The 21,594-nt window shown below is 37.8% G+C and overlaps 1 protein-coding gene across 1 annotated transcript; it reads right to left on the reverse strand.

Annotated features, from left to right (window-relative positions):
* Positions 1-2,200: 2,200 nt before the first annotated feature.
* On the reverse strand, positions 2,201-20,581 carry LOC103063807 (carboxypeptidase B-like). Its single transcript, XM_007428324.3, has 11 exons — positions 20,405-20,581; positions 20,231-20,306; positions 16,402-16,526; positions 15,533-15,635; positions 14,320-14,421; positions 12,993-13,094; positions 12,479-12,589; positions 9,721-9,811; positions 7,235-7,437; positions 5,989-6,073; positions 2,201-4,711 (listed from the first exon to the last, which is right to left on the reverse strand). The coding sequence occupies exons 1-11, from the start codon at positions 20,473-20,475 to the stop codon at positions 4,524-4,526; spliced, it is 1,257 nt and encodes a 418-aa protein (XP_007428386.2). The 5' UTR covers positions 20,476-20,581; the 3' UTR covers positions 2,201-4,523.
* Between the last annotated feature and the right edge of the window lie 1,013 nt (positions 20,582-21,594).

The raw sequence follows: 21,594 nt of genomic DNA on the forward strand, positions 1-21,594 counted from the left end.
TCAGGTCCATGACAACTTTCATGAATATTCCCTTTTTTGGGTCTGTTTGGACAGTAAGTGTGTAATACCTCTGAAATCATAGCAAGTTTTAGGGTCTATGTATATTAAATAGGTACAGTAATACCTTGGTTCACGAATGCTTCTGTTCATGAACAATTCGGTTCGTGAACAGCAGCGTTCGCAAAATTTTGCTTCTGTTTGCGAACTCCGCATTGGGTGACGAACATGACCCGTGGCCATCTTCCCTGCTCTGACACATGGTCGTGGCCTCCTCTAGGCGAGATTGCGGTTGCAGACAGACACTTGCTGTGAAGCTTTTTGGTATGCTTTTTAGCACATACAGTACATCCAGCATGGCTCCAAAGAAAGTGCAGAGCAAGCATGGTGGTAAAAAGAAAGTGCAGAGCTTTGAATGAAGGTGACAAGAATGTGCAGAGCAATAATGAAGGTAACAAGAAAGTGCAGAGCAAGAATGGTAAGAAGAAGGTTTTGAAGAAAATAACCATTGAATTGAAGAAGGAAATTGTAGAAAAGCATGAGTGTGGTATTCGTGTGACTGATCTGGCCTCGGAGTACAAGATGGCGAAGTTGACTGTCTCAACTATTTTGAAGAATAAAGATGCCACCAAAGGAACTGATGTGGCAAAAGGAGTAACGATGTTAACCAAGCAGAGGACACAAGTGCTGGAAGAGGTGAAAAAACATTTGTTAGTGTGGTTGAATGAGAAACAGCTGGCAGATGATTGCGTTAGTGAAGCTATGATCTGTGAAAAAGCCAGGAAATTGCACAGTGATTTACTGCAAAAAAAACCCTCTACAAGTGCAACAAGTGAAGAATTTAAAGCCAGTAGAGGGTGGTTTGATAAATTCCGCAAGAGAAGTGGCATCCACAGTGTGACAAGACATGGTGAGGCTTCCAGTTCTGACAAGGCTGCTGCAGAAGCCTACAAGAAAGAATTTGAGGAATTCATGAAGGCAGAAGGATACGTCGCTCAACAACTGTTCAACTGTGATGAAACGGCTCTTCTGGAAGAAGATGCTGAACAGAACCTATATCATGCAGGAGGAAAAAGCACTGCCGGGGCACAAGCCCATGAAGGACAGATTGACCCTTTTGCTGTGTGCGAACGCAAGTGCCGAGCTGAAGATTAAGCCACTACTGGTGTACCATTCCCAGACCCCTCGTGCATTCAAGGAACAGAATGTGAACAAGGCCAGACTGCCTGTCATGTGGAGGGCCAATGCGAAAGCTTGGGTCACAAGGCAATTGTTCATGGAATGGCTGCACGAGGTGTTCACACCCACCATTAAAAAATATCTTTCTGACAACCAACTGCCTGAAAGGTCCCTTCTTCTGATGGACAATGGTCTGACACACCCTCCAGCCTTGGTGGATGATATGGACACTGAGTATAACTTCATAAAGGTCAAATTCCTCCCCCCCAACACAACACCTCTTCTGCAGCCCATGGACCAGCAAGTGATCTGCAACTTCAAGAAGCTGTACACAAAGGCGCTCTTCACCAGGTGTTTTAATGTCACTGAAGAGATATCCTTGACTCTGAAAGAATTCTGGAAGAAACATTTCAATGTCTTCCACTGCATCAACCTCACTGACAAAGCCTGGGAAGATGTCAGGTACCGGACCTTAAACTCAGCTTGGAGGAAACTGTGGCCAGAATGTGTCACTGAACGTGACTTTGAAGGGTCTGATGCAGAGGTAGTGGAGGAGATTGTGTCCATCTGCAAGAGTATGGGTTTGGACATCGATGGTGCAGACATAGAGGAGCTTGTTGAGGACCATAAGGAGGAGCTGACCACGGAAGAACTTGCTGAACTCCAGAGTGAGCAGCAGAAGGTACTTGTTGAGCATTCCACTGAGGAAGAGGAAGACAGGGAGGAGGTTAGCAGTGATGTGATAAAATCCATTATGGAAAAATGGAATGAGTGCTAGGATTTCTTTGAGAAGCACCACCCCAACATAACTGTAAAGAACAGAGTGTTGAATCTGATGAACAATAATGTGTTCTCTCATTTCCGGAGGGTTATGCGGTGCAGGAAAAAACAAGTGACATTAGACAGATTTTTTGCCAAAACTGAGCCTGCAGCTAAGAGACAAAGAAGAGAGGAAACCCCTGAAGGAGATCTCCCCGATGTCCTTATGGAGGGGGACTCTCCCTCCAAACAATAATCGCCTCCCCACCCGCCTTCCTGTCCTCCACGCCAGAAGTCGCCTCAAGCAAGGTTAGCGTTCTCTCTCTTCATACCGTACTGTACTGTACTTTGTTTCATATTTTTGTGGTTAAAAAAAAAATACATATGGTTCAGAACGGATTAACCTGATTTACATTGAACCTTATGGGGAAATTTGATTCAGTTTGCGACCAATTCAGCTCGCAACCAGAATCGTGGAATGGATTAACTTTGTGAACCGAGGTACCACTCTATATTAAATCTTCATTCCCAGCCTTGAAAGCTGCCAGGCGCATTTGGTCATTAATAGGTAATCAGTAACATTTTGATCCTGAATCACAGGAGAAATTGACTTTGTAACATAACCTAATTTGAAAATACTGGGGAAGATTTTTTTAATAGAATGCTTGGGCTAAACAAGGGATCAATGCTTTAAATCAGTTGATTTCTTATAAAGACCTTATATACAATTCCATTTTTAGATTACATCAACAGAAGCATAATTTCTAAACTGCAGAAAGTAATAATTTTATTTTATTTTGCTGAGGTCAGATCTCATCTCAAGTATGGTGTTCAGTTCTGGATACCTCACTTTAAAATGAATTCAGAGAAATTGGGACAGGTTCAGATAATGGCAAGGAAGATGATCAAGAGACCATAACATTAAATTGTATAAAGAGAGATAAAAAGAGCTGGGTCTGAAAAAAGACAGCTGAAGGGGATATGATAAAATACTTCAAATACCTGAAAGGTATCACATAAAAGAAGATTAAGACCTATTCTCTCTTGTTTCATGATAAGAACACAGAATGGATTTAAGTCGCAGGAAGGTAGATTCCAACTGAATGTTAAAAAACAAAATTATAACAATAAGAGCAGTTTGGCAATGGAATGAGTTAACCAAAGAGCTGGCAGGCTTTCCTTCACTGAATACATTCAGGCAGAGGATAGGCAGTCATCTGTCTGTGATGCTTTAATTTGGTTCCTCTACTGAGTAGGTACAACTCTATGAGTACATGAGTTTTTTTATAATTTAACCAATGGAGAAAACACACAGACAGCTAGTTTTACTTTACAGCCATCTGGGTATTTTAATTGGTAGGATTCAAGCTTCTGTATCTGTATCTTTTCCTGGAACCAACGTTCCAGGATAATGCAAAACATAACTTATGCATAACTGAATTCCTCTGAAACAGCATCGTATGCTCAGACGCTTGGGGACTGCAAAAAGCCTCTGTTCTTTCTGCCACTTGCATCTTTGAGAGCCAAACTGTTTTCAATTCAGTGGCCGGATTCGCACATCATAATAAGTCATGAATTGCTTAACCAGTTTTCTTGAATAAGGGATGATTGGCTGGACTCCCCCACACACTAAGTCACAATGAAGCAAACTACATTATGGCTTAATGTAGCAGACAGCTGCAATAATTCTAAATAATGTTAATTTGGTGTGACTGTTTTTACACTTGCAAATAGCTCTCATGCGAAGGAGAACCATTATTGAAACAACAGAAATTTGGGAAGATGAGTTTAATCTTTTCCCCTCATGACATGTTGACAATGAAAATCACCTCTGGGAAATGTTATTTGCATTATGAGAAAAACTCTGATTTACACTAGTGGAACTTCCTCCAACTTAAAGAAAAGCTTAGGTAGAAGGATCAGTTTTCAGCCTTATCATAGTGTTAAAAGAAAGGGCTATACATCTGATTCAGTGCAACATGGTCCAGTCCTGGTTTCTTTCTCTTTAGCTGTGATTTGCGGTTGTAAAATATCCACTCAATTTAAGTGATGCACAAGGTGCCACAATATTATTTGGCTGTGTGCATCTTACAAAGAATTATATTGTTGCCTCACTTCATTTTGATTTCTAATGAGGAACTTGGTGTTCCCTTTGATTTCCTTTCAAAACAATCACAAAAACAAAACAAAATCCCATTATTTTTCTATTTAATGCTTAAAGAAAATATATACCATAACAAACTTAACTCAAGTTGTCTTAACTGGTACATCTTTCAATAACTGAAACCATATATTTCCCTTAACTCAGAATTTGTAAAGATGTTGAAGGTAAGTATAAAGACATGATCTCTTTCCTGGAATGTCCCTATGCTCTCTCATAATTAGAAGTTTGCAGGAACACTATTTGTGAGACTATAGTTTACATAATCTTCAGAAACTGAAGAAGCTGAAATGCCTTCTTTGCCTTGGCCTGGGAACACAGATCCCAAAGAGGTTTCATATTTAAAACAAATCTTTCTCATGCAATAAATGATGATTTCTTTCCAAAGTACAGTAATAAGTAATGCATCCAAAAGCACTAGTCCAAATTATAAAGCCTTGTTGAGGATGTAACTGGCCATTAACTTGACTGCTAGCATTATCTCTTGACAAGTTGGCTTGATCTGGGATTCAGGCAGAAGAAATCCATGTTTGCCCTTATCACGAAGCTCAAAGGTGAAGGAGTATTTGATCCCCTGCTTGAATGCCCAGTCATCAGAACAACCGGAGGAAGGATCTGTAAAGCAAGGCACAACAAATGGAATGACAGGAAACATGGCAGGAAAAAAAAGAGGGAAAGAAAAATAGAATAATAAAAATGAAGATAAGATACTGGTATTTGAATAACTGTAAGAGGAGGAGACTGTTGTTCAGTTGCAGAGTCCACAAGTAAAGTTGCATGTTTAAGATTAGATACTTCCATTTTTAAAATAGGATCAGGTATCAAAAGTTATGAAAGCTCTCTGACAACCTGGATAGCTGCCACTGGCCACAGGAATAAAAATTGGTCTAGATGGAAAAACAGTTTATGTAGAATGCTATAGGAACCTATAATTCATTTCCAAGAAAAGGAATTTTATGGTTCAGTTGCCTGGTTCTTCTCTAAAGGGAGAGAAACAAATAAATTCATTCCTGAACTCAACAGTGTGGGAGTGATCTAATATTAATCCCTTTGATCTGTCCTCCCCCTCTTAGTACTCCATTTAAACACCTGAAATTTCATGCTTCCACTGGTTATCTCAATTTTCATCCAAATCTATTTTGACTGTCTTGATCTGTGTTTCACCTCTGCATTCCATATACACTACCCTCACAAAATGTCACACATGAAGTCTTTTCAGGCTACCTTTGTTGCAACTGACTTATTCATGTGGTTTTTTGATTGAGCCTCTGGGTCCTCTTCCTATTTTAGTGGCTTGAATCACACATAATACAAGTTACAAGATAGATTGTGCTTAGTTTATGGGGATATGTGAACTCTCAACAGTTCCTTGAAAAAATATATTATATTGTAGACAGTACAGTTAGTCCTCAGTAAACAACCATAATTGAGACTGGGAACTCTGTTGCTAAAGGATGTGGTCATAAAGTGAAAAATCATGATCATGATGACTTACGATGGCAGTTCTGGCAGTTCTGGTTGTGGTCATTAAGTGAATTGCATGTGGTCATTAAGTGCAATGTCATGTGATTGCAACTTGCAACTTCCTGCTGGCATCCCCATTGACTTTGTTTGTTGGAAGCTGGCAGTGAAGGTTCCAGATAGCAATCACATGACATGGGGGTGCTGTGATGGCTGCAACTTCGAGGACCAGCCGTAAGTTTCCTTCTTTATCACTGTTGTAACTTTGAAAGGTCGCTGAATGAGTGGTCATTAACTGAGGACTACCTGTAAGTGCTACATCTCCATCCTACAGTTTTCTCTTCCACACATAGGAAGAAAGCCCTAACACTATCCTGCATTACTTATAAAATGATGTAATATGTTTTTATAAGGATATGTAAAATACATACAGATGGTAGATGCTGATGTCCCGTACTTGTACACTTTACCATATAGGCTGGCTATAGCTTTGGCAGCTGTTTTCGCAAGTTCATTCTAGTATCAAACAAAGAAGAGACCAGCATCAGTTGGAGCAAAATACATATATTTTAAAAGTAAGCTTTCTGTATTTTTTTTTAGCCACAGAATCTATCATACCTGGATGATTTTTGCTTACCACAATTCTGTTTCATTGAGTTTCTCATCTTATTGACCTCATATTCTTTTCATTTCCACTGCTTATGAATTCAGCAAGAAAAAGTTCACACAAATATTCATATGAATTGTTTTAATTTTAGCTTGTTCTAGAAATGTGCAGTTCTAATGTTCCTGGTGTGAACTTCTTGCAAGCACATTTTTCTATTATAAAATGCATATTTGAAGGCATTTTTCCTAAAGCACACATTTTTGTGCACATTTTTTGAATTACAGTGGTACCTCGGGTTACGAATTTAATCCGTTCCGTGACTCTGGTCACAACCCGATTTGTTCGCAACCCAAAGCAAATTTTCCCATAAGGTTCAATGTAATTACCGTTAATCCATTCCAGCGTCCGCGGACCACGCGTCAAGGGCAGAAAAACGGCCGTGGACCACGTGGCAGGGCGGAAAAACGGCCGCGGACCGTGCGGCAGGGCAGAAAAACGGCCGTGGACCGCGCAGCAGGGCGGAAAAACGGCCATGGACCACGTGGCACGGGCGGAAAAATGGCCGCGGACCACGTGGCACGGGCGGAAAATGGCCGCGGACCACGTGTCATGGCGGAAAATGGCTGCGGATCTGGTTTGTACCCCGAGGCAGAGTTCGCAAACCAAGGTAAATTTTTGCAGCTGGAGCTGGTCGCAACCCAAAAAGTTCGTAAGCAGAGGCGTTCGTAACCCAAGGTACCACTGTAGTAGGTGAGGGGCAGGAGAAAAAGCAACCTTGATTTAATTTAATGTTATGTAATTAAAATTATGTTCATATAACTACTTGCCATTCATTTAAAAATACTCCTTCATCACATTAAATTTAACAATTTGGTGTTAATGTTTGGTAGGGATGAGAAACCACATGCAGTCCTAGGATCTCTGGATGTGCATCTCTTTGATAGATGTGTGAAAAAGACAATGATAGGGTTCCATCTCAAGATAACTAAAGAGATGAGTTGTCTGAGCACAAAGCAGATTGAATCAGATTAGGAATGTTAGCAAATGGGACAACTGCAATGCCTTCGTACCAGTTCATTATAATTAGCTGTTTTCTCATAGGTATAACCAAAAGGAAACAATATCATCTGAGAGTAAGAATGCATGGTCAGATAGGCCTTGATCGAAGAAAGGTGGCTACGGATGAATGATGCAACTGCTTTAGTTTCTGGTTCAGATTCTGGTGCAGATCCACAGTATATTTCTTCACAGGGATTTTTGGAAGCATCAACAGCTGTTGGTGGAAAGACACTTTAATTTCAGTTTATTACACATTTAAGTTGATCCTGGCTAGCAAAGAGAATAGTGAAAAAGGTTTGTTTGCTTGCCTTGAATCAAAACATTTTCTGCCGACCTGCGCTGATGAAGATATGACTTAGCATGTTAATTTGATTAATAGATAATAAACTGCCGGCCTTACTAGGTAGACCATATAGGAAACATAACCAGATGCGCTAATTCTACTTTATTGTAAAGCTACATTAACCGAATCTTGCAAGTCTGAAAGTACAATTCTCCCGCCATCTCCTTTATAGCCCAAGAAACTAGGGAGGGTCCCTTCTGAGCCTCTTGCCTTTCCTGCTATCCAGTTGCGGGCTATGTAGTCTCTTATCTGACCATTTCCTAGGCAGTGTCTCTTGGCCCTGTCTCCCAAGGTCTCCCAAAGTCTTTCGCACATACCACTACATAAACAGAACTATTGAAATTTGTTCAAATAACTCTTAGGGTTTGCCTGCGCAATTTTTTGCAAGTTTATTCAAAAGTAAGTCCCAATGTATTCAGTAGGGATTACTTCCAGTAAATGTCCATAGGATTACACTCTAGAGGTAGTTTAAATATTATACTAAAATATTACACTTGGAAATATTTTATTAGAACACTTGAAAGTATTTTAAGACATGGCAACTGAATAGGATACAATTTCCATACATTATTACATATATAACAGATAGAGGCTTATCTCTGTGTGTGCACATACATATACATGCATTTTATAGTGCTTAGTCATTATGTACAGTAATGCTTCAATATGAAACGATGCTTTTTTAAATGTGGATTTTTAGTCTTCAAGGAGTTCTAGTAATTGATATTTGATGCCCTATATCAGTGGAGGTAAAAGACTTTTTTAGAAAATGCAGCTGGTATCCAGATAAATAATGAGTGTAGTATAAAAATAAAACACTATCTTCATCAGCCAGAAAAGATTAAAAAAACAACAACACAAACACATCCAAGAAAAAAGCATGGAAAAATAAACAAAATAAAATAAAATAAAATAAAGGATTCCCCCCCCCCACTTAATTGGAAGCCTGACACTACAGTTTTGGTGGCAAGTTATATCACTAATTTGGGGTGACAAACTGCAATAGGAATCTGGGGAGTGTACAGTGGAATCATGTGAGTGACATGTGACATATGAGCTACTTTCCCTATTCTAGATATATAAGCTAAAATGGAAGAATAAAAGACCAGAGTTCTTTGTTTCTCACAGCAATTACGAAATGAGTGTAAACACTGGAGCAACCTTTCTAGGCCTGGTGCTACGGTAACAAATATTAAAAGGGTTTCTTTCATCCCTTAGGGCAGTGTTGTCCAAACTTGGCCACTTTAAGATGAGTGGACTTCAACTCCCAGAATTCCCCAGCCAGCCATGCTGGCTGGCGAATTCTGGGAGTTGAAGTCCACTCATCTTAAAGTGGCCAAGTTTGGACAACACTGTCTTAGGGCTTGGTATGGTTATAGACATTTCAGTTACATAGTAAAACAGAGGAGATGACATTTTATAACATTTCATTTTCCTCAAAGCTTCTAAATTCTTTAGATGGGGGGTATTTTATACTTGAGACAGTCATTCCTATCTGCATAAAATAAGCTTTCTCTGTCATCTTTTTTTTAATGATTTTAGTTTATAAGCTTATCTTTTCCATAAAGACCAAGGCCCAGAACTCTACCATGACCCTAACCCTAACCCCTTATATACTTCCAATGTTGTCTTATAACTTGTCTTACTGCTATTAAGAGCAAAGAATTAATGTTTGACTGTTTACAATTTGTTCTCCACACTAAATATATTTAGAAGTTTCACTTGTAGTATTTGCTTAATATTGTGCTTTTGTTATCAGTCCTATTTCTGTGAAGATTTCTATCCAAAATGTATGTACTACATTATGAGAGTAACAAAAATGAAGGCCCGTTCTTATATCTTTTTATCTCCAACATAAAACTGGCTGTTTATCATACGAGAAAGTACAACTGTGGTAAGATACCATCTACAAAATATTTTAAAGAACATTGCTTATATTTTTGCTGATAATGAAAATGAAGCATAGCAAGATCCATGATTTTTCCTCAGTCTTAGCTCCTAAGTTCATTAAATATGCTATTTTCAACCCAACCCTTTTTTATTTACTTCAAAAATCTAGTAGCAATCTAAGTAATTTTACTGAAACACCCTCTGGATTAGTCACATGAAAACTAATAACATGTAGGTACAGATTGAGTTACAAAGTCTACTTACTGCCCCATGCAATATCAAAGTTCCTATTGATGTCAACACCAATGCAGTTACTCTGGGATGTATTGGAACGATTCTTTCTCCAGAAGCGATCCTGCTTGACAAAAATCATTAGGGACCTCCATCTGACCCGTAGACATTGCTGTACTTTTTTGTTTGTTTATACTAATTATGAGTGGACTGCATTAATTTGGCTATAGTGCTCACTGCAGAAAAACAGTATAATTAAAAAGAGGGCAGTGAGTTCAGTGAGCTTTCTTTTGATAGCCTGATTCTCTTGCTTACAGTAAGAGAATCAGACTATCAGAAGAAAGGACTTTTACGGTACAGTAAGGAGTTGCTTACTGTAACTCCTTGCTATGCTGTTTAGATAAAAGGTTTATTCAGGTGTTCTGTAAAAGAATGCAGGCAAGGAGAAGTGAGGCATCCTCTGATCCATTAGGCAACTATCCCTGATGAGGACCCCACAGATGGAAAAAGCCCCATCCAAACTTTGGTTCTGTCAAGCTGCCCTGACAAGAGTGATCTCCAATATTTCACAACTCATCTTGACTTTTGACCTTGGCTTGGCAGAAAGTTCATAGACATGGCTTGACTAGTATTTCAAACCCCAAATAAGACATATAGAACAATTGATATCCCACTGCATTAAAAAATATCAGGAGCTTTTATATGTTCAAGAGGGTTTAAATCAAAAGATGCCTTAATTTTGCCCTTCTGAATTAATTGCTTTTTGATGCAGTCCTTAGTGGCCTTAAAGTCAGTCTGGTTCTTGCCTTAGCAGGATCCATCCTTACAAGGTTGGTATCTGAGATGGTTAGATATCTTGATAAGTTTCATTCATGGCAGTACAACTAATTCATTAAAGTATACTCCCAATAATTGTTTCTTCACACATTTTCATTTAGTGGGTCATTGATCTTAATGAGCATCCATTCCTGTCCTTCACTACTAATTTCATATTGATAGAAACATTCTGTGGCTTGATAACTATAACTACATTCAGTGAAATAAGTGCATTTAGATTTGCTTCACTGCAAATTCTTTGCAGACTTTTCTCATTAATGCCAGGGACATTAAACAGGCCAAGACCCAAGATCCAATCAATAGTCCCCCTACCCCCAACCTTCATGCATTCTTTTTTAGAGTCCTGAAGAAATATGTGTGTGTATGTCTGTCTGCCTGTCTGTCTATCATCTATTATCTATCATCAGATTTACAGTATGTGGCCACCCATCTCACACGAGGTGACTCTGGGCAGCATACAACAAAACCAACCATTAAAATTGAATATAAAAGATAACTAGAACAATTAAACCATCAAAATAAATAAAAACAAGATTGTGAGAGGGTTATGTCATATGCGGTGCAACCAATGTACAAGCTGTCTGCTGTCAGGGGATCTCCAGGCCTGATGAAAAGCACATATTTTGAGGGCTTTCTGAAAGGCCATAAGGGTTGGGGCTAATCTCACCCCAGGGGAGATGATGTTCCAGAGGGCAGGCACCACAGCAGCAAATGCTCATCTCCTGGGAAGTCCTTAGCAGACGGGCCTGCAACATGCCTCTCCTGCTGGACCTGATGTGACAGGTAGAAGTAATTGGGGAGAGGCAGTCCCTCAGATAACCTGATCCCATGCCATGTAGGGCTTAAAAAGTCAAAACCAGCACCTTGAATTGCACCCAGAACAAACCAGCAACCAATGCAGCTTACGGAGCAGAGGTGTAACATCTGTCCTTCTAGGAACACCCATAACTGCCCGTGCCGCTGCATATGATTTTTTTTCTTCATAGTCTCTTTGATTTTGGGTAGAAGCTGGTTAAGTTAATTAGAAAGATCTGCAACAAATAAATATAATTGAAAAGAGATATCGAATTGAGATGAATCTGGTGGCCTGGAGTTATGTTATAGTTTTATGAAGGTATTATTATTATTAATGTATATTGATAATATTATTGATATGTCTGATAACTTTTGATCTATTGTAATTTGTTATATATATTTTAGGTTATGTTTATCTGTGCCTTGCAGTAGAGATATTTGCAACCATTTCTGCCTTCTACTCATTTTTTTTTTTTTTGCTTTAAACAGCTTCTTCTATTCTTATCAGAGAATGTAAGGTGATGCCTCCAGTTGGATTGGATATAGACACAGAGTAGTTTACAGAAATGAATGGGATGGATTAGTTATAACTAACTTTTTTTCAAAACATTTCAGTGGTCTGTTCTACTTTTGATCAAATAAATACACTGAACATGTTTTTTTAGTATGCAAAATTTCTATTCTATTCAGAATTGAAATATCATCAAAGGATGTTTCACTTTGATGTACTCCTCACTTCAGAATGGCAGAAAATTCTGCATTCATAGTCAAAGTGGTCTCCAAAGTTATAACATAGGACAAGGGTCCTATGAAGCTCTAGGGTCACAGGTGCCCATGCCTGATATACAACACAAAACTGGAGATCTACTGATCTAGGCCATTCAAAATGTGTCAGAAGGCCAGCAGGACTTAAGATCTAACAGATTTTCAAACCTGTCCCCCCCTCCCCTGATGCTTTGTGAAATTATGGATTGTCAGCCTTTGAAACAGCAGGCAAGAGAGAGGGGATTTCTGATGTATGCTTTTTTTTTCCTCCCACAAATAAAGTTGATCTTTAATTGATGGTATTGCATACACCATGGAATGCTGCCCCAAGGATCATAGGAATGTAGCTTAAGTGCTAGATGTAGATTCTGCTGTTAAAAAGTATGGTCAGTACCTGAGTCCAGCTCCAGATATAGCCATCTATATTGACTACAGGAACGATGTAGAAATTCATATTATCCAATATGTATGTCATGTTGCTGTCCTTTCCATAGGTTCTGATGGCCTGATGATTAATTTAGAAAAAGAATACTTTTTTTAAAAAAAGTAGATTACTCTGTGATCCTATATACTCAAAAGTTAGGCTCAGTTGGACTCACAACTGAAGTGTACCTAAAATTGCAGCATTCTTCATCATACTATATACTTCATAGAATCTATTTTTCATATTAATCACCATGGGCTTCTCTGAGAATACAGAAATGTGATTCACATTCCTGTTTGTTTAGTGGGATACAAGGACTTTGATTTTTGGAGTTACCAACTCATCTGTAGCACGCAAGGATAGTCACGAAGGAGTATTTGCTGGCTAGGGATATTAGGAATTTAGTTCAACACATTTGCAGAGCATCAGTTAGGGGAAGGCTACTGTAACAAATTTAAGAAAAAAGGAATATTTGTTAATTAACCTCTTTCACAAACCACTGACAAAAGGCAGGAGAAATCCACTCTCGTGCGTGAATACCACAATCCATGAAGATGGCCTTTCCCTCTCCACTCTTCTTTCCAATCTGCTTTGAAAACATTTTCCAAAGTTAAAAAAAAAAGTTTTAAGAAAGTACACTTCAATACAAAACTTTCCCTTCAGATGCATCCACTCCATTCTGCAATCTTCATATTTAACTATGTATCATTGCGTTGTCACATCATGCTTATTCTATTGTGCAAAACAACATAATAAGCCAAAGATGCATAACTTGAAGTGGCCCTGAAAGTCTTGTTTGTGAGACTTAAGAGCTCCTCCAAAAGTTGCTGAGTTGTGATGTTCATTGTGACAAAAAAGGACTGTTCTTATATGCATGGAAAAATTGTATTGCTTACATTTAATTAATTTAGGTGATATGTGTTGTAAATGAAATGAATACAAATTAAATTTTTGTCTTGACAACACTCACTATTCATCCTGATCCCATCTGCTATGTAAAATATAAATATGTAAAATATACAGGTAATGAAGTATGGAGTTTTTGTTTGGTCCTCAGTTCAGAAAAAAGTTATACCCTTGTGTTCTTGGCCATAAGCCAGCCATGATTTGCTAACCACAGCGGCTGGACTAATGCAATATACTAAACTAAAACTGAACAAATTGCATGGTTGCTTCGCATGATGTGTAACTTCATCTTGTGGAGAGCTGGAAGAAGAACTCAGATTGAATCAATTATGCCTACTAATACAAATACATTATTACATATATGTATTTTGCTATATCTCTCTTGTAGCACTTCAAGAATGGAATTTTCTTTACTGTGCTAATTTGTGCCTGTTAGTGATTAATTTATTATAGAATTAATCTATAGAGAAGGCAGTAGATTCAAGGCATTTCCTTATCTCTCTTCTAGTAACAATTAAAGCTTTGGCGTAAGTCATATCAAAGCTTCTATGTAGCCTTTAAAGAATGGGTCTGTAATGTTTTCAAGCCATGAAGGATACCCACTTCTTCCTTTCTGGTTATCTTGTCTCCTTATTAGCTGTAAAGAAATTCTTTTGGCATTTGGGATCTTCTGCTAGTGTACGTGCAAGGCTGAACTATGTTTGATCAACATCCTATATAAGTTCAGTGTAACTTTGAGGCTCTTGCTGTTGGCTCATCTGAATCCAAGAAACCAGTGACTCACTATAACCTGCCATCTTTGGAACTAATAAAACATTTGTCTGAATCCTCTCCAGATGGTAGGGTGAGTTTTTCACCACAGTTTCAGCTGTTCTTTGCTTATTTTCCTGAAAAGGTTTTCATACCTGAAGAAGGAATATGGGTCGATTCTCAAAAGTGTTTCCAATCTGGAAACGGGAAACCAGTGTTGAGTTCCTTTTTGCAATTCTGGCAGTCCAGTCAGAAATCTGGATAAAAGAATAACAAGAGTTGCTTGAAAAGTATCTGATGAAGGGACCTACAGCTCATGAATTTTTATGCCATTAAATACATTATTTTAATTGGACAATGTGCTGCCAGACTCCTGTTTTTGGGGGTTGTTTTTTTTTGGTACCGTAGATTAATGCAGCTGTGTTCCTACAAGTTCAGTAAGATGATTTTCTGACTGTAGATAAGGTATGTAGTACCAGGCCATTAAATAACAACTGATCCCATACCTGTTACCACAGCCTTCCCCATACTAATGTCTTCCAGGTTTGTGGTACTACAACTCTTCAAATTCCCAATATACTGGCTAAAATTTGGGGAACTGTGGCCTTAATGCAGCTGAGGGGCATTGAAATAAGGAAGACTAATCTAGCATCTGCTGAAGGATGCCATCTTCACTGGCTTCCAGTCATCCATTTAAGTTGCTAAGATCAGAAAATATGCCTGGTCTGATCTTTAACAGCAGGTTTATCTATAGAAATTTGTAAGTAATACTTTTTACAGCATAGAAATATGCTGTAAACTCCCAGAATTCCCATGTATTCCCATGCTGGCTGGGGAATTCTGGGAGCTGAAGTCCACACAACTTGGCAACACACAAGTTGGTTGCCAAAACTTGGCAACACACAAGTTGCCAAGTTTGAAAAACACGGCTTTAGATGAAGCTTCTGCTAAATGCAGTAGAATAGAAACTGTAAAAACATTGGCACCCCTTTTGAAGAACACTGGACAATGGGATGATAATCTTACAGGACTAATTCCTCAGTTCATGTAGTTGTGGCTGTAGCTTACTCCTTGCATGGTTACACCTCTGAAATGTGTCAAGTACTAAAAACATGCATGTCCCATCCAGTGTGAAAAATGTTTGTATGTATATTTGATGGAATCCTTTCCAATTAGGTGATAGTCTAAACTAGGCCTGGTTTTAGCCACCAGCTGCACCTTTTATGCTTCACAGGATGCATGTACACCCAAGTGGCAAAGTCAAATACAGTTACAAACAAGTAAAAATGGACCAGAGTCTCTCCAATAAATGGGTATTCTTTCTGCTGAAGAATACTTCCTTTTTAGAGTATCACATAGGTCCTGTACCTCATCCCATTCATTATATTTTACGTAGCTGTATCCGTGGGAAAGATTCTTGTCACCATCAAGTTGATTTTCAATGTCTTCTTGTAGATTTTGAAATAATATTCTACATGATAAAAATAACAAGAAAATTATACTCTCTCTGGGCTAATTTTATTTCTGAGATTTAGAGGCCACTTGATTCCAAAATGACTTTGGGCGGCTTAAATCAAGTAAAAACAATAAAGAAAACAATGAAAAACAGCAAGAAATCCCATGCATTCAGACAAATCCACTCCCTCTAGCAAAAATGTTGCCTATAAACTTTTATTTATTTTACATTGATTCAATATATATTCATTTAACATGCACTATAATTTATACGGTTTACAGATTTTGTACAACCTTGAATTTCAGAATCATAGGGCCCATCCAACATAAATTAACTAATCCACAAATTGGCAACAGGCCTAGATGTGACAAAGGTATTCCATTGCTTTCAGTGTTATTTTAGTCATTCATATTTGTTAGAGCAGGCCAATTTATCTTAAAGATAAATTATTATTTTTTAAAAAGCCAGTCTTCTTTTCAGATAAACGTCATGTTGACTTCACAGGGAAATTTGCATGTTAGCCCTGCAGCCCTGCTCCACTTTATCTGGGAATGAATTTTTTGCACAATCCAGGAGAGTTGCTTTTTTCAGCCAGGGTGCTACAGTGAAGAAGAAATTTTAGAATTCCCAGCCAAGAGCACCATCTTGTAATAAGGGAGAATTAATTAATTGAAACACTGATACATAAATGTATCTTTTATACACATGTCACATGTGCAATCTCTACACAATTTCAAAGGTGTGTAGTCACAGACCTGAGAAATAGCTAGGTTTAACCTACTTGTAATGTATGCCATTCTGCTTCAAGAGACTCTCAACAGTATTACTTTGTTCAGCACTGACATGGAAATCCACTTCCATCTGTCTGACTATATGCAGTGCCGAATCTGGGTACCAAAAATCCATCTGCGTAGAAAGAAATGCAAAAAGACTTGTTACTGAGGTCAACATGGAAATTAAAGTTATGTCCAAAAGAACTGCTGCTTCTTGGGAAGTTTATTTCTCTTCAGATCTATTTCTGAGAGTAGAACTAAATTCAGATTTGTGTAAATATTCAGAAATATTAATTGATTGGTGTAAGCTTAGGCTGAATTTGGGGAAATAATTCATTTCTTAAATAAGCAAAGCTCTTATCTGATATGGAGAGGTGTGAAGACATAAACAAGTTCATATGCAATGACAAGTCATAGTTGAATGCTTTGAGAAGATAGAAAGGTAAATCTATTTCTAATAAATTTTGATTGATTATGTGCCATCAATTCATTTTCTACTCCTAGCGACCACATACTAATCAATTTTAGTTTTATATAAATTCATTGTGTCCTTTTTTGGGCATCTGTCTGCTAAAACAGCACGAAAATTCAATTATATGTTATTATATTTTAAAAATATAGCTCACTGTAAAATATACATTTAATTTTTTGTTTACATTCTGAAAGCCACATTTTTAGAAATAGAAAACCAAAGAACTTCATTCTGATCTATTACTCCCTGGATTGGGAATCAGAGTGCAATACTTAAAAGCGCAGATCCAACAAAATGCTCAAAGATCCCTAGCACTGTGATGAAAAACCTGGATAGGTTTCAGGCGCACTTGCTTCCTTTTCTCTTCTTGACTGCAATTATAAGAATGAAATTGAAAGTCTTCATTTCTTGTTTAATCCAGTCATGTTTTGGTTTTGCATCTAAGACAAACTCTCCTTCATGTAAATAATGTTTTAATTAAACAATAAAAAATCGAACTATGACAACCTACTATATGCAGGTTTGGGATACCTTTTCATTGTAAAGTCAGCTGAAACCTATTTGAGTCCATTTTCCAGTGTTAAACATATCAGAGCCTAACATAGGCAGGACCAGAGCTAAAAGTGGGCAGAGTTTCAAAAAAGACATTTCCATCCTAGCATTCTCTTTCCCCACCTGTGAAGTTGGGGGACAGTGCAAGAAGAAATAAACATTAATAACTTAGCATGAGTCTGGTGAGAGGTGGTAACTGCTGGAGTATGCAATGGTTATGGTGGAAAATCCTATACACTAGTAAGACCATTAGATGGCAGCATTATATCAGAAATACAGAGGGTACAACTCCCCCCCCCCATTTTTTTTTAAACCTGCTTATTCTATGCTGGTATGCATGTTTATTATGAGCCCTGTTATGCCAGACAAAGTTGCCTTTACCAAGGAAATGTCTTTTAAAGCTTGCTGTTTGGATCCTTTATTATCTGCTGTGCAATCTGCCCACTTAACAGTAGTTTGGGCAGAATCTGGGTGTCTGGAGTAAAATGCCAGAGGATCTCATTGGATCCATGGGAGATTTCATGGAAGGCCAATGGCTAGGAGTTGGCATGGAGCTGCAAAGTGGTTGGGTCACATCATGTCATGCTCATGGACATGGCTGGTATTTTCTGGAGTTTATTTTCATTCTACTGCAGTTTTACCATGATGGAAAGCTAAAAACCAGTGCTGTTGAAGGCTTCTGTGGATCATAAAATGGGTTGCGGCAATAAGCGGCTTAGAGATTACAGCTTCTTCAGTCCCTCTGCGAATCAGCTCAGATTCCTAATGACAGTTAATAGTTAAATTAAACCAGGAAGAGAACTTTCCAAACAGCCTTATATTTTTTGTGTATTTCTTGGAAGGAAACCTTGTTTTGAAAATAGATTCTGTGGCCAAGTTCTGCCACAGATCCAGCCCTTGGTAATGAAAAAAGATAGAGAGAATCTTTATGCAATGCAATTAAATTGGGATGATATATTTGGACTTTTTGGTTTCTCTTATTTGGTTCTCATTTCACATTACATGCTAAAGACCTTGAGTTGCAAAGAATTTTTTTCCCCCTAAAATCCAGATTGTACACAGGCAATAAGACATGATGAAAGAAAGCCCATGAAAATGTCAAGGCTTTTTGGTCATGTTTATATTCTACTTACAAAGCATTATTTGGACAGAAGTAAAATCAGGATTTACTGAGCTATTAAAAGAGCATGGAAAAGATCTGAAGCCAAACACCTATTTTCTTATTACATACACTAGATCATTTTATAAGTTTTGAACATTTTCCCCTTGTGATTTACAAAAGCCGTATTAGGCTGGGAAAAGTTTGTGTATGTGAATGAAAACAGAGTCTCAGCAGATGGAACTGTGTGGCTGATATTGCCTGGGCTGGGAAGTTAAGCAGGGTCAAGCCTGTTTAGTACTTGGATGGGAGACCTTTAAAGACTATCAGGGCTGTTAACTGGACTGGCCAGTGAGCTGCCTAGGATAATCAGGTATAAAATAGGCAGCCATGTAAGTTTTCTAAATAAATAAAAACACCCCAGCATAAGTCAAAGTGAAACCACATTTATACTGCTGCCAAGAAAACCGCATGTCCATGAAATCACCGGGAATCGAACTAAACTTGAAAGAGACTTTATTTAAGACAATGTGAATCTTTCAAATTGGATTTTCATGCCACTGTGGCATAAATTTAATTCTCATTATTTTAATTCTAAATTTATGAGAATTTTAAATTCTCATAAATTTAATTCTCTTAAGGACTGTATAAGGGAGAGGAGCGGGGGGAGAGAGAGAGAGAGAGAGAGAAACCCACAGGAAATTGTGAGGATATTCATATGGGCAATTGCTAATGTTTGCATCTTCATTTTTCACAATCATTTTCAGGTAGACTTCTCAAGTATATTTATTAATGCTCATTATGAAAATATGTGTTTCACCACCCTTAACTAAAATGAGAGGTAACATTCAGTGGATAACAGTAAGATCCACTATGTTACATAGTCTTCTCCTGTTTCTCTGATTTTAGAAATTATCTTATTGAGATTTTAAATTTCTGGGCCAGAATTTTTCTGTTGCATCATCTAGATGTTTACAATGTATGATGAATAAAATCTCTGTTCCAAAAAAGAAAAGCTTGCAAGGTTAATAAGAAGGATACTGCAAAGTACCACAAAGGCTTTGGAATAAAGGACAGTTTTTTTAACTGGGTTTACTAGGTATTCTTTTTTTCCTTTTTCCTTTATCCATATTTGTAAATACAAAGAAAGTACAAAAAAGCAAATATTGAAATACAAAGAAAGTTTAAAAAGCAAGATGATACCAAAAAACCTCTGCTACATTTGAATAAAAAACATACTGAAAAAAGAAAAAAAACTTTTTATTGATATATCCTCCCTTCCATTTGTATCCCCAACCACTAACCACAGTTTAGATATTTAAACTGTGTGTTAAACATTAGTAATTGTTGTTAGTTTCTCTTTGAGTCCTAAAAACCATATTCCAGATGTCTAAATCTGCCTTGCTCTGTGATATATTGTGTATAAGGGAGCCATTCCTGCTTTAATTAAACTTCTATTGTGGATATATGCTGGCATTTTAACAATCCTTTGAATATAAAAAAAAATTGGAAGCGTCCAAAACAATTCATTCTCTTCCATTAGGCAAATAATCTGTACTGTATGTATATATAGAGGTTTCTGTATGCACACACACACACATACATAATGCTTTAGTAAGTGGAAAACATTAATATATTTTTGAATAAGTATGCTTTTTACAAAATTCCTTAAGATAAAGGGGCACAAAGCATCTGAGCTGCAAATTTTTCTCACCTGTATAAGGCTTGCCAAGGATTTCATGAAGCTTACTTGGTTTTCATTTTGAGGTTTCACACGAAACACCTTTGCACTTTAGAACAGAAAGTCAAAGTTTGAGTACCATACTAAGGCATGGAAGCAAACAAGCCAAAAACCCACAAAACCCTTTAATGATGTAAAAGGCTGTACCTGTCAAAACGCAGAGCAGAAGTGAAAAAACACGTAATGGTCATCAAGCCCAGAGCCAACAGGGACATCATGGTCCTTTCTCTTTGCTGTTGTTCATCTCTGACATTTTTACTCTTCTGCTTGTTGATCAGATAGTATCCACAGAGGCATTCATTGGATGATGTGAGGTTCTGTTGTTGTATCTACATTTAGATTTCAAGCAATTTTATCATGGGTATTGGAATCTTTTGTAATACTTATTACCACCTTTAAAAAGTTGGGAAAATGGCTCTCACAATGATGCGTATCATCAGTGAGAAAACATTCCCATGGACACAGAATGCATTTGTACTTGTGTATATTGAGAGTGCAACTCTGAAAATTCTCATGTAGGTAGCCCCAATGCATCTATAGGACATCACAGTTTGGGGAAGACTTTTTGTCTCATTCTCAGGTGCTTTTGAATTTATTTAAGGCCTCATTTGATTATATTTTTGCCCTTACTTTGTTATTATAAAGCAATGGTAAGTACTGTTGTACTTTCACATCTCTCCATCTTTCTGCAGACCCTATGGCTGTCCCATCCCTGATCTGAACTCCCTCCACACCCAACCAAATTTTATTTCTTAGATTTATATCTTGCATTAGCCCAGGAGCTCAAGATATCATATATAGCACTCTTTCCACCTGAGTTTCCTCACAACAACAACTCTTGTGAGGTAGGTTGGGCTGAGAAAGAGTAAGAGATCTATTTGGGTTTAATGGAAACGTGGGAAATTAACGAGGCTGCAGGTCATTGGAGGGTTCCTTGTTCAGAGTAAAACAGGCTGCTTCATCATACTTCTGGACTACATTGCAGCTGAGATAAGTGCCCGAAGAACACATATGTTTCAGGTTAAAATATGCTAAAATTATAGATAACCTTTACGTTAAAGGAGATAACTGGGACACATCATAATTGGCCAACCAAATAGAGTATAGCTCATGAGGTGCCATGGGTCAATGCCGATTATGCAGGCTTTTATAAGATAAACAGTGGACTGTATAATCCATGGTTTGACTTCCAGTTTAGAATACAGGGAAAATTTTGTCAGAATCTGTCTTTTGGGGAAAATAGCCCATGCTTAATTGGGAGTGACATCGAGAGAGAGAGAGAGAATGTTTTTTCTAAAAAAACCTATTTGCTGATTTTTCTTCCTTCTAAGTGAATT

This window comes from Python bivittatus, unplaced genomic scaffold, assembly GCF_059951505.1.
Source record: "Python bivittatus isolate LINGU-HERP-01145 unplaced genomic scaffold, Pbiv_v1 ctg000980_np1212, whole genome shotgun sequence".
NCBI lineage: Eukaryota > Metazoa > Chordata > Lepidosauria > Squamata > Pythonidae > Python > Python bivittatus.